At 43.4% G+C, this 14,182-nt stretch overlaps 1 protein-coding gene across 1 annotated transcript in view; it reads left to right on the top strand.

Annotated features, from left to right (window-relative positions):
- Positions 1–14,182, top strand: part of ppp2r5d (protein phosphatase 2, regulatory subunit B', delta) — a 240,946-nt gene that overhangs the window by 181,326 nt on the left and 45,438 nt on the right. Inside the window, exons 9-10 of the mRNA XM_041187627.1 lie at positions 8,772–8,880; positions 11,854–11,907. Coding sequence (XP_041043561.1) covers positions 8,772–8,880; positions 11,854–11,907 — 163 coding nt within the window. The remainder of the gene's footprint in view (positions 1–8,771; positions 8,881–11,853; positions 11,908–14,182) is intronic.

Raw genomic sequence — 14,182 nt, 5'->3', positions numbered from 1 at the left:
TCTCTGTCCCTTCATCTAAGTCATTAACATAGATTGTAAATAGCTGAGGCCCCAGTCTTGCAGCACTCCCCTATTTACTGTCTGCCAACTTGAAAAAGCCCTGTTCATGTCTACTCTCTGTTTTCCATCCATTAACCAAACTTCTGTCCATGCTGATATATTACTGCCAATTCCATTAGCCTTATTTTGCCCATTAACTTATGTGTGGTACCTTATCAAATGCTTTTTGGAAATCCAGGTATACTACATCTACTGGTTCCCCTGTATTTGCTCTACTAGTTGCCTTGTTCTAATCATACAATGCTTTTCTAAGTGCATTGTTAAGACTTCCTTAAGAATAGATTCCAGCATTTTCCCAACAACAGATGTTAGGCTAACTGCTCTCTTGTTCACTGTTTTCTCTCTTCCTCCTTTCTTGAAAAGTGATGTAACATTTGCCAACCTCCAATCTAGTGGGACTATTCCCGAATCTAAGGAATTTTGGAAAATCATATCTAGTGCATCCACTATCTCTGCAGCTATCACTTTTAGAATCCTAGGGTGTAGGTCATCACGTTATAGGGATTTGTCAGATTTTATTCCGTTAAGTTTCTCCGGTACTTTAGCCTCTGCTGATAATTTCCCTAATTTCCTCACTTTTTAGCCCCTTGGTTATCGTCTATTCCTGTTATAGAACTTGTGTTCTATACTGTGAAGACAGACACAAAATATCTGTTCAATGCCTCCACCATTTTCTCATTCCCCATGATAATTGCTCCTGTCTCTGCTTCAAAGGGACAAACGCTCACTTTAGCTACTCTCTTCCGATTTAAATACTTCACAGGATCACACACACAGTGCAGAAGAGGCCCTTCGGCCCATCGAGTCTGCACCGACACGTGAGAAACACCTGACCTACCTACCTAATCCCATTTACCAGCACTTGGCCCATAGCCTTGAATGCTATGACGTGCCAAGTGCTCATCCGGGTACTTTTTAAAGGATATGAGGCAACCCGCCTCCACCATCCTCCCAGGCAGCGTATTCCAGACCGTCACCACCCTCTGGGTAAAAAGGTTTTTCCTCACATACCCCCTAAACCTCCTGCCCCCTCACCTTGAACTTATTTCCCCTTGTTCTTCAACTAAGGGGAACAGCTGCTCCCTATCCACCCTGTCCATGCCCCTCATAATCTTGTATACCTCGACCAGGTCATCCCTCAGTCTTCTCTGCTCCAACGAAAACAACCCAAGTCTATCCAACCTCTCTTCATAACTTAAATATTTCATCCCAGGCAATATCCTGGTGAATCTCCTCTGCACCCCCTCCAGTTTCAAAATGGATTTTCGCCTCTTGCACTGTTTTCAATCTCCCGCTGCTCTCGCCTCTCTCCGTGCTGTTTTCTCCCTCCTGCTGCTCTCACCTATCTCTCAGCACTGTTTTAAAATGCACTCTTGCCTCTCGCGCTGTTTTCACCCTCTCTGCCCTTGCCTCTCTCTCTATACACTGTTTTAAAAATGGACTTTCGCTGCCAGTGCTGTTTTTAATCTCCCGCTGCTCTCTTCTTCCTCTCTCTCCCCACTCTTTTAAAATGGACTCTTGCCACTCACATTGTTTTCAGTCTCGCTGCTGTTGCCTCTCTCTCTGCATTGTTTTCAATCTCTAGCTGCTCTCGCCTCTCTCAGCGCTGTTTTAAAATGGACTCTCGCTTCTTGTGCTCTTTTCAATGGCTAGCTGTTCTCGCCTCCCTCCACACTGTTTTAAACTGCACTCTTGCCTCTCATGCTGTTTTCAATCTCTCGCTCGTCGAGCCTTTCCCTCTGCTGTTTTAAAATGGACTCTCGCCTCTCACGCTGATCTCAATTTTTCACTGCTCTTGCCCCTCTCTCTCTGTGCTGTTTTAAAGTGCTCTCCAACCTTTTGCACTATTTCCAATCTTCCGCTGCTGTCGCCTCTCTCCAAACTGTTTTATAATGAACTCTCGCCTCTGGCGCTCAATTCAATCTCTTTCTGCTGTCGCTTTGCACTCCGCACTATTTTTAAATGGAATCTTGCCTTTTGCGCTATTTTCACTTTCCCGCTACTCTCGTCCTTCCCTCCGCTAATTTAAAATGGACCCTGGACTCTCGCGCTGTTTTCACTCTCCCACTGCCTCCTCTCGCACTCTGTTGTTTTAAAATGACTCTCGTCTCTTGTGCTGTTTTCAATCCCTCGCCTCTCTCCGCACTGTTTTGAAATGGACTATTGCCTCTCATGCTGTTTTCGATCTATGTGATATAGCCTCTTTCTCCGCTGTTTCAAAATGGACTCTCGCCTCACGCTGTTTTCACTCCTGCTGCTCTCACCTCTCTCTGTGCTGTTTTAAAATGGACTCTCGCCACTCACGCTGTTTTCACTTTCCCACTGCTCTTGCCTCTCTTCATGTTGTTTTAAAATGGACATTCACCACTCACACTGTTTTCACTCTCCTGCTGCTCTCGCTTCACTCTGCACGCTGTTTTAATATGGACCCTCTCCTCTTGCACTGTATTCAGTCGCCTGCTGCTCTCGCTTCGCTCTGCACACTAGTTTAATATGGACTCTCTCCTCTTGTGCTGTATTCAATCGCCCGCTGCTCTTGCCTCTTTCCGCACTGTTTTAAAATGCACTCTCGCCTCTCACGCTGTTTTCAATCTCTCACTGGTCTTGCCTATCTCTCTGCGCTGTTTTAAAATGCACTGTCATCTCTTGCTCTGTTTTCAATCTCTCGCTGTTCTAGGCTCTCTTTCTACTGTTTTAATATGGACTCTCACCTCTCATGCTCTTTTCAATCCCCTGCTGCTCTTGCTTCTCTCGACACACTGTTCGAAAATACATTCACAGCTATCACGCTGTTTTCAGTCGTCTGCTGTTCTTGCCTCTCTGATCGCTGTTTTAAAATGGACTCACGCCTTTGACACTGTTTTCAGTTTCCCGCTGCTCTCACCTTACTCTCAGCTGTTTTCCATAGTCAAAGGCTGATAATATTTGTGTCCTGGTGAACCGAGTGACTCTGTCAGATGTTGATGTGATGTTTGGTTTGAGTTTCCTGCAAAATCCTTCTCATTCAATATCCGATTGCCGATCCAAGAAAAAAGCGTCTCTCCATTACCATTACTTGCACTGTGCATGAAGATGGTTGGGCCAAGGACATTGCTGCACAGAATTCCTGCAGCGATGCCCTGTGTCCCAGTGGACGGAGTCATTTTTCACCTTTGTAGAGCTTATCACCTGGGGGAAAATCTTATGAAGCTTTGCAGAAGCAAAAGGAAAACATTATGAATCTTTGGAGATTTCATTTAGAACTATACATGTGTAATTTTTAAAAAATCATTCATGGGATATGGACGTTGCTGGCTAAGCCAGCATTTATTACCCATCCCTAATTTCCTTCAGATGGTGGTGGTGAGCTGCCTTCTTGAGCAGTCCATGTGGTGCAGGCATACCTACTGTGCTGTTAGTGAAGGGGTTCTGTGGCCAGACGTTCGCTGTGCAGCTGTCTGGATCCCGGGCCACAGCCAGACATTCACTGTGAGCCTGTCTGGACCCGCACCTGCACCCAGACGTTCATTGTGACCCTGTCTGGACAGCCGGCCGCGCCCAAGCATTCATTGTGAGCCTGTCTGGACCCCAGGCTGCGCCCAGATATTCGCTCTGCCCCTGTCTGGAGTCCAGGTCTTGAGGATGCTCAAAGCCGTGATTCAAAGCTCCTTTGCTGTTCTGGAGAGCAAGAGTGATCTGATAGAGGTGTTAAACTTTTTGAAGGGTTTTGATAGAATAAACAAGGATAAACTGTTTTAGTGGCAGAAAGATCAGTAACTAATGGGCACAGTTTTAATATAATTGGCAAAAGAACAGAGGTGACATGAGAGAGAAAGCATGATGCAATGAGATGTTATGAGCTGCCCAAAAACGGCGGTGGAAGCAGATTCAATAATATCTTTCAGTAGGGCATCGGATAAATAGCTGAACAGGGAAAGAAAATTACATGGCTGTTGGGAAAGATCATGGGACTAATTAGATGGCGCTTTCAAAGAATTAGCACAGGTATGATGGGCCAAATGGCTTCCTTCTGTGCTGCAGAATTCTGATTTCATAATTAAAGAGTTTCACATTTTGCCTTTGCCATGTTCTTACCTTGCATTGGAAGAGAGTACCGTTGTATTTAGAAGAACAGTTTTGCTTTTCACAAATGCCTCCAGGTATTAAAACCATAAGGGTTGAGGCAGGCAACCTATTTAAAGGCCTCTACCAACATCTCTTTTAAGTCTGCTATTAGAGGATAAGAGTGTGGGTTGGCTTGCTTCCCTTACAGCTGGTTTTTTCCTTTCCTCACCTCCTCTTGATCTGGAGGAAGGAGGGTATTGTTCAGACCTAGACAAGCATTGGTAACTTATTCAGCCACGGGAGAGGATAGCCTAGCTGAACCTAATCCTGTGCACACAATTCCTTTCCAGTAATGGTGGGGGCAGGATAGGGGGTGAAGGCAGCAATTGGTTGTAATCAGGAGCAGGAATCCTGGATGGTTATTTTCCTCAGTCTAACTTTGATATGCTGTCACCAGATACTGTCCCAGATGAGACCAGCTAACACTGCACAGATCCATACGTTCTCCTGTTAGGACTGGTTCCTGCCTCTTAAAAGCAAAAACTTGCAGTCATTTAGTGCCTTTCATGTCTACAGGTACGAAGCATTTTGCAAACAACAAATAATGTTTTCACACTGGAGTCACTGTTGTTTTGTTAGCAAATGCTGTAGCCATTTTGCGCAAACTGCAGTCCCATAAACTTCTGAGCAGTTGACTTTAATGGTATTGATTAAGGGGTAAGTGTTGGCCATGAAACTGGGAAAATTCTCCCGCTCTTTGAATAGTGCCATGGATTTTTATGTCCACTTAAAAGAGGCGATCATCAGAAAGATGGTGTATCTTTAAAAAATAATGAATTTATTAATTCTTGGAATGCGGGTTTTATTGGAAAGAATCATTATTTATTGCACATAATCTGTTGCCCTTGAGAAGATAATGGTGAATCACTGCATGTGGTGAAGCTACTCCTGTTAGCCATCGGGGACTTTGACCCAGCGACTGTGAAGGAATAGCGGTACATTTCTATGCTGGGATGGTGTGTGACATGGAGGGGAACTTGCAGTTGGTGGTACCTGTTACCCTTAACTTAGATCTGTGAGAAATTGATTTTTTTTTTGGTTGATATTTTGGGGGAATATTGTGTTATTCTGTAAAGAAGGCTAGGTGTCTGTGTGTAAATGATTTAATTAAGCTGGGCAAAAGTTAATAAGAGACAGATCGTCTGGGGGGGTTTAAAACATGAGAAGGATAGAGGTGTTAGGTTTGAGGTACAAGTGAATATTTTAGATCTAATATTTGCATTTTTAGAAAAGTTGAAAGTTTGTTTGAATATCAAAGGGAAGTCAGAGGTGACAAGAAACATGTCTGCATCTTGCAGGATTTCCATAGGTAAACAGAAGAGGGGATAGTGTATTTTATTGACCTGAAAGCAAGACAAAATAGAGACATGAAAGATGTTATATTTGGAAGGATTTGAGTTTCAAAGAGGTGTGAGAACACTGGAACCTGAGATGAAAGCGGGGGGGGTGGGGTTGTATTTTAGAGTTACTGTGGAGAGCTTAGGGTAGTTGTTTGAACTATTGGTAGCTGTTAGCTGTAGCTGTGCACTGGGAGAAGATGCAGTTTGAATCAACCATCCATCAAGCCAGGCAAGTCTTAGGCTGCATCCAGCAGTCTTGTCCTGAAGTTTTGAGTTTCCACAGCAGAGTGAAAGAGAGTTAAAGGAGTCGTGCTGTTTGCCTTGTGTAATATTACTGGATTTTTATAGTTAAACATCTATAAGGGAGTGTTGCCTGAAAGGTGTTTACCTGTGGGTCTGACCAATTAGGGAGTCTTTTGGGGGAATATTTTGTAAGACTAACTAATTATTCAACCGTAATCTCCTGTGCTTAAGTTTTCTTTTCTTGTAAATAAAACTTTTACTTTTAATTTCTAAAATCCCAGAAGTGTTACTGACTTCTTGCTGCTGAGATCAGTCCATTTTCTTCTCGTTTGCAGAATACAAAAAAAGGGGTGTGGGCTGTAAGCCAAGTTTCCCCCTGGGATTTGGTTTGTGCAGCAATTAACATTGGCTGTGGTCATAACAGGTGGTAGAGGTCACAGATTTGGAAGGTGCTATCAAAGAAGCCCTGGTGATTTGCTGCAGTGCATTGTGTACCATGGTGTGTCAGTGGTAAAGGGATTGAATGTTTACAGTGGTGAATGTGTGCTGATCAATTGGGCTGCTTTTTTCTGGATGGTGTCTTGAATGTTGTTGGAACTACACTCAAGCAGGCAAGTGGAGAGGACTCCATCAGACCTGACGTATATCTTATAGATGGTGAACAGCTTTGGGAAGTCCAGAGGTGGGTCACTCACCACAAAATACCCAGTTTCTGACTTGCTTTTGTAGTCACAGGACTTATGTGGCTAGTCCAGTGGTTCACCACTGAACATTGATTAAGGGCATTCAACAATGATATTGCTATTGAATGTCATGGAGAGATGGTTAGATTATCTCCTGTTGGAGATGGTCATTGCTTGACACTTGTGCCATGAATGTTTCTTGCCACTTATCAGCCCAATTCTGAATGTTGTCCAGGTCTAGCTGCATATTGGCATGGACTGCTTCAGTATCTGAGGAGTTGCAAATGGTATTGAACACTGTGCAACCAGCAAACATCCTCATTTCTGACCTTATGGCAAGGAAGGTCATTGATGAAGCAGCTGAAGATGGTTGACTCGAAGGACATTACCCTCCTGCAGGAACTCCTGCAGTGATATCCTGGGACTGAGATGATTGACCTCCAACAACCTGAACCATCTTTAGGATGCCCTTAACACTTGATTTTTTTTTATTCATTCACGGGATGTGGGCTTTGCTGGCTGGGCCAGAATTTATTGCCCACTCCTAATTGCCCTTAAGAATTTGGTGGTGAGCTGCCATCTTGAACCGCTGCAGTCCATGTGGTGTAGGTACACCCACAGTGCTGTTAGGGAGGGAGTACCAGGATTTTGACCCAGCGCATGCCTAAATTATTTGCTCAAAAACTTTTCTGAGGAACTGCTGGGTATGACTCAGTTTTTCTTACGTGTCAGTGCAGACTCGATGGGCCAAAGTGCCTCTTCTGCACTGTGATTCTGTGATGATTATGTGTTCAATCATTCTGGCACACACTGCTCTTGTGCAAATCGATTTAATGGGAATTTTCTGAGATGAGAAATTCCTTCACTCGAAGGGTTGTGATTCTTTGGAATTCTATACCCCAGAAAGTTGTGAATGCTCAGACATGGAGCATATTTAAGATGGAAATCAATAGATTTTTAGATATTAAGGAATTTAGGGTTAGTGCAGGAAGGCTGAGGTGAGATAGAAAACTAACCATGATCATACTGAATGACGGAACAGTCCCATAGGACCTAATGGCCTGCTCCTCCTATTTCTTATGTCTGGGGGGAAATCTCATTTCATCTACTTAGAAAAATGATAAACTGATGTCCGTGTGTAGGTTCATTGTTGACTGTTTTTAAGTGTATACGTCTGAGTCATACAATCCAGATATAAGCCAGGTTTGATCCTTGGTGAGCTGGTGGGTGTCAGGGCTGGAGGCGATATTTACCAGGATTTCTGCTTCAGTATCTCTTACTGGACCGTGCACAGGCATATACAGGTTGGTTGTCAATTTCCTGCTGGCCTCCAATATAGCACAGCTACCTGGGTGAGGCAGTGGCGGGCTGTAGGCAATCGTGACAACAGTCAGCACCTTTTAGAAAAATGGGAAGTGAAATTTACCATGTGGAACACCAAAAGGAAAAATCTTTTTCTTTATTCTTTCATGGAATGTGAGCCTCACTAGCCAGGCCAGCATTTGTTGCCCTTCCCTAATAACCCTTGAACCGAGTGGCTCGCTTGGCTACTTCAGAGGGCTGTTAAGAGTCAACCACATTGTTGTGGGTCTGGAGTCACATGTAGGCCAGACCAGGAAAAGATGGCAGATTTCCTCCCCTAAAGGACATCAATGAACAAGATGGGTTTTTACGACAATCAATGATGGTTTCATGGTCACCATTACTGAGACTTTCAATTCCAGATTTATTAATTGAATTTAAATTCCACCAGCTACCGTGGTGGAATTCGAACCCGTGTCCCCCAGAGCATTTGCCTGGGCCTCTGGATTACTAGTCTAGTGACATTATAACTATGCCTCCGACACCCTTGCAATAAACTCTTTTATCTGATTATTTGAGAGGTCTTTAATCTACATCTGTGCAAGGTATATATATTGATATGACACGTTCAGAGGAACAGGTGACTTTGGACTTATGGTTCCTTTAACACTGGGGTCTTCCACGCACCATTTCTGGGTCTGTCATACACCACTTGTTAGTGTTGAATCATGATTAGTCAATAACTTGACTATCATTGTTTTAATACTGCCTGCTGAGTTTTTCCAGGTAATTCTGTTTTTGTTTTGGATTTCCAGCATCCGCAGTTTTTTGTTTTTATCCTTGTTTTAATACTACCTGGACAGTAGGAGGTGAACAAGGGGGCCTCTATGCGAATAGCTAGACAAAAAAAATCTCCAAAAGAGCTCAAAACGATACCGTAATGTCAAACTCAATGAATAATTTTACAGGCAGTGGAATTTTGAATATTTCTGTTAATTGTCAAGTTTTTAATTTCTCTGGATTCTCTTTCTTTGCCCAGTATCATCAATGGGTTTGCATTACCTTTGAAAGAAGAGCATAAAATGTTCCTGATCAGAGTATTACTGCCATTGCACAAAGTGAAAAGTCTCAGCGTCTACCATCCACAGGTAAGGAATATTTCATCTCATAGGGACTCAATCCTGCAACACGTGTTTTTATATGATGGCGATGCTCCTAATGACTGATTTGTGACACATTAACAAAAATACCTCGAAAAACTCAGCAGGTCTGACAGCGTCTGTGGAGAGGAACACAGTTAACGTTTCGAGTCCATATGACTCTTCAACAAAACTAAGGAAAAATAGAAAAGAGGCGAAATATAAGCTGGTTTAAGGAGGGGTGGGATTTGTGACTTTGGGTTGATTTGGGGGAAAGGGATGGGTGGTGGTGGTGATCCAAACAGCTGGATATGCTGGTGTGGCCCTTTTGAGCAAAGGGAGTTTTGGTACCTCGAGCAGTTCATGCTGGGGGCCTTGACAGGGTTTCATTCTAACAGCCAACCCAAAAGTATAAAGAGAGTATTGAACTCACTGCAAATGGTGACCAGTGTCTGGTTAGTGGCTTGCAGACTTCCATTGACTGGGACTTGAGGAATGCCAAATTCCTGGTTTTTCATAGAGGAACAGTACTGTATTGTCCCACATTCACCTTCTAGTTGCTATCAGATTTTGAGGGAATGCCCTCTCCTGGCTCAGCACTTCTTCTCAACTTTGTGCTGTTCCTTATTAATAGTCGAGTCTTGCAGATTGCTCCCTGCATCTATATGTCATTGGAGGTTGCATTCCATTTTTAGTTCCTTTTATACAACTAACTGGGGAAAATAACTCAACTGTTAAATTAGCTCCCAGTAAGTGTGACTGACTCTTCCAGTGGAACTGCTGTTCAATTCTGTTTTTTTAATCCAAAATGTTAGAAATAAACAGTCAATGTGTTGAGATGTGATGAAAACTGGAGGGTTCATTGTTTCTAGGTGCCATCTTTCCAAGAACCAACACCCACAACATTGGCTTTTTTTTCTCCTTTTCAGCATTTCCTTTCCCCTAGTTCCCAACATTTAGTTTCTCATGTTGACATGCTTCAGTTTTATTCTTACATTTTGCTGTCTCGTGTTTCCATTACTCGTAGTGAGAAGTCACATCTTGGGTACAGTGAAGGGGGAATGACTGTCCCACCATTTTGTAAGCTGTCAGTTTTATTTATTGTTGTTCTTCTCCATCACTTAAATGGTTATGGACAGTTTCAGAAATTATGTAACAGGCGCCAGTGCCATAAATTTGGTAACAATTGCATAGTTCTTAATAACTTTGCTAGCATTGTGATGGGATATATCAGGTAGCAAAGGTGAGATCCTTCTACAGGATTATAGAAAAACCCTGCTTTTACATGGGCAACCTTGTAATTGAAATTTGAACTCAGTGCAAATTACAAGTCAGTGAAAGTTTGCTATCAATAGCCCAGTACATTTGAACATCAGTGGAAGTTTCAAAATAAAGTGGTCTTTTACGCTAAATATCGCTTGTTGGTGGGTACATGGCCCACTTCTTAGGCCACTGCTACCAATTCTGTCCTGTTCCCCTAATTTTCCATGCCCTCTCCCTCTTCAGTGAACTTTCACAGGAGTCTGGCTAAGATAGGTAACCCTGTGAGTAACTATTTGAATTTTGTACTCACCAAAGTGTAGGAACTTAGGAACAGAAGAGGGCCATTCAGCTTGTTGATGTTGCTCTGCCATGCAATACGATCATGGTGTGGGTTTCTTGAGCTGGTTAATGGAACACTGTTCTTGGAACGAACCCATTGTCTGCACCAAGAAACCAAGTCAAATATATCGAGGCAAATGCAGAGTAAACTTGTCTTACTTTATCTCACCTTTATAGTAACAATGTGACATTCTTGCATTTTTATAGCATCCATTTTCTCTAAATGAGATTTTCAGACAAAAGTCAGTTTGTACCTTTGAGCCCATGCACCAGGCAGCTCCAGAGATTCACCTGCAATGTCTTATCTTACTGCTCCTGCACTCTTACCTTTGGAGTTGATTTTGGACAGGTAGTCGAATTGCTAGGGCGTGACTAGTGGTGTTCTGCAAGGATCTGTGTTGGGGTTTCAACTGTTCACTATATTTAACAACAACTTGTATAGAATGAAAAACCACAAATCCAAATTTTCCGACAGCTCAAAGATGGGATTGTAAGCAGTGTAGATGGAAGCAAAAATTACAAAGAGAGATTAATAGATTAAGTGAATGGGCAAAACTGTGGCAAATGGATTTCAGCACAGACAAATGTGAGGTCATCTACTTTGAACCTAAAAAGGATAGAAAAGGTACATTTTAAATAGTGAAAAACTGGAAACAGGGTACCTCCGTGTACACAAATCATTAAAATGTCATGAACATGTACAGAAAATAATCAAGAAGGCTAATGAAATGTTGGCCTTTATATCTAAAGGTCTAGAATACAACGGAGTAGAAGTCATATTTCAGCTATACAAAGCCCAGGTTAGACCATACCTGGAGTTACTGTGAGCAGTTCTGAGCACCCTAGGAAGATTATATTGGCATTGAAGGCAGTGTAGCGTAGGTTTACCAGAACAATAACATTCTAAGTGTTAAATTATGATAAGTGATTAAACAAGCTAGGGTTGTATTCCAAGGAATTTAGGTGGATAAGGGGTGATTTGATCTAAGTTTTCAAGATATTAAGGGAACAAATAGTGTGGAAAAAGAGAAACTATTTCTGCTGGTTGGGTAGCCTAGAACCAGGACACACAGTCTGAGAATTAATAGATCACAAATCAGCTATGGTCTCATTGAATGGCATGGAACAGGCTCAAGGAGCTAAATGGTCGACTCTGTCCCTGTATTTAATGTTGAATTTTGTTTGATACACTCTGTAAAGTGCTTTGGGATGTTTTGCGACGTTAAAATGTGAGCTGTAGTTTCATCCCAGCAGTCTGAACTAGATTTGAAACCAGTTCCCAGAAGTGAAAAACCAGTACCCTTATGTCTGCACCACTCAGGCTTCAAGTTGTTTATTGTAGTGTACTTAAGGACCATAGTCTCCTTTCTGTTTCTGCAGCTTGCCTACTGTGTGGTGCAGTTCCTTGAGAAAGACAGCAGCCTGACAGAGCCGGTGAGTACAAAGCAATTTTTTTTTATTCGTTCATGGGATATGGATGTCGCTGGCTAGACCAACATTTATTGCCCATCCCTAGTTGCCCTTGAGAATGTAGTGGTGAGCTGCCTTCTTGAACTGCTGCAGTCCAAGTGGTATAGGTACACCCACAGTGCTGTTAGGGAGGGAATTCCAGGATTTTGACCCAGCGACAGTGAAGGAACGGCGATATATTTCCAAGTAAAGTTGATGAGTGACTTTCAGGTGTTCCCATCTGTCTGCTCTTGTCCTTCGAGATGGTAGCTGTCGTGGTTTTGGAAGGGGCTGACTAAGGAGCCTTGGTGAGTTTCTACAGTGCATCTTGTAGATGGTACACACTACTGTCACTGTTAGTCAGTGATGGAGGGAGTGAATATTTGTGGATGTGGTGCCAATAAAGCGGGCTGCTTTGTCCTGGACGGTGTCAAGCTTCTTGAGTGTTGTTGGAGCGAGACTCATCCAGGCAAGTGGGGAGTATTCAAACATGCTCCTGACTTGTGGTGGACAGGCTTTGGGGAATCAGGAGGTGAATTGCTTGCCGCAGGATGCCTAGTCTCTGACCTGCACTTGTAGCCATAGTTTTTATTTGGTTCGTCCATTTGTTTCTGGTCAATGATAACCCCAGGATATTGATAGCAGGGGATTCAGCGACGATAATGCCATTGAATGTCAAGCGGTGATGGTTAGATTCTCTCTCGTTGTAGATGGACATTGCCTGGCACTAGTGTGGTGCAAATGTTACTTGCCGCTTGTCAGCTCAAGCCTGGACGTTGTCCAGGTCTCACTGCATTTCGACGTGGACTACTTCAGTTCCTGAGGAGTCACGAATGGTGCTGAACATTGTGCAGTCATCAGTGAACATCCCCACTTCTGACGTTATGGTGGAAGGAAGGTCATTGATGAAGCAGCTGAAAACGGTAGGGCCTAGGACATGCCCCGAGGAACTCCTGCAGCGATTCCTGGAACTGAGATGATTGACTTCCAACAACCACAACCATCTTCCTTTGTGTTAGGTATGACTCCAACCAGTGGAGAGTTTTCCCCCTGATTCCCATTAACTCCAGTTTTGCTAGGGCTCCTTGATGCCGCACTCAGTCAGATGTGGCCTTGATATCAAGGGCAATCACTCTCGCCTCACCTCGGGTGTTCAGCTCTTTTGTCCATGTTTGAACCAAGGCTGTAATGTCAGGAGCTGAGTGGCCCTTGCTAAACCCAAACCGAGCATCATTGAGCAGCTTATTGCTAAACAATGCAGCTTGATAGCACTGTTGATGACCCCTTCCATTACTTTACTGGTGACTGAGATTAAACTGATGAGGTGGTAATTGGCCGGGTTGGACTTATCCTGCTTTTTGTGTACAGGACATACCTGGGCAATTTTCCCACTTTACCAGGTAGATGACAGTGTTGTGGCTGTATTGAAACAGCTTGGCTAGGGGCATGGCAAGTTCTGGAGCACAAGTCTTCAGTACTATTTCCGGAATTTTGTAAGGGCCCATAGCCTTTGCAGTACCCAGTTTCTTCAGCCATTTCTTTATCACGTGGAGCAAATTGAATTGGCTGAAGACTGGCACCTGTGATGCTGGGGACCTCCGGAGGAAGCCGAGATGGATCATCCACTCGGCACTTCTGGCTGAAGATTGTTGCAAATGCTTTAGTCTTACCTTTTGCACTGACGTCCTGGGCTCCCCCATCATTGAGGATGGGAATATTTGTGCAGCCTCCTCCTCCAGTAATTTGTTTAATTGCCCACCATCATTCACAACTGGATCTGGCAGGACTGAAGAGTTAATGGCATCTTCAAGGTCTTACATGACTCTTCTGAAACTTTAGTGTTTTCATAGAATCATAGATTCATAGACATTTACAGCAAAGAAGGAAGCCATTCGGCCCATCGTGTCCACGCCAGTCAACAAAGATCTGACAACACTAATCCCATTTTCCAGCGCTTGACCCATAGCCTTGGATGCTGTGGCAATGCAAGTGAATATCTAAATACCGCTAAAATGTTGCGAGAGTTTCAGACTCCCACCACCCTCCGGGTGAAAAAATTTCTCCTCAATTCCCCTCATAGCCTTGTATCTCTTACCTTAAATCTATGCCCCCTGGCTATTGACCCCTCTACTAATGGAAAAAGTGCCTTCCTATCCACCCTATCTATGCCCCTCATAACCTTACACAGCTCTATCAGGTCTTCTCTTAACCTTCACTGCTCCAAGCAAAACAACCCAAGCTTATCCAATCTTTCCTCATA

This window comes from Carcharodon carcharias, chromosome 5, assembly GCF_017639515.1.
Source record: "Carcharodon carcharias isolate sCarCar2 chromosome 5, sCarCar2.pri, whole genome shotgun sequence".
Taxonomy (NCBI): Eukaryota; Metazoa; Chordata; class Chondrichthyes; order Lamniformes; family Lamnidae; genus Carcharodon; species Carcharodon carcharias.
The sequence above is the reverse complement of the archived record's forward strand: the minus strand, read 5'-3'. Positions and strand labels throughout refer to the sequence as shown.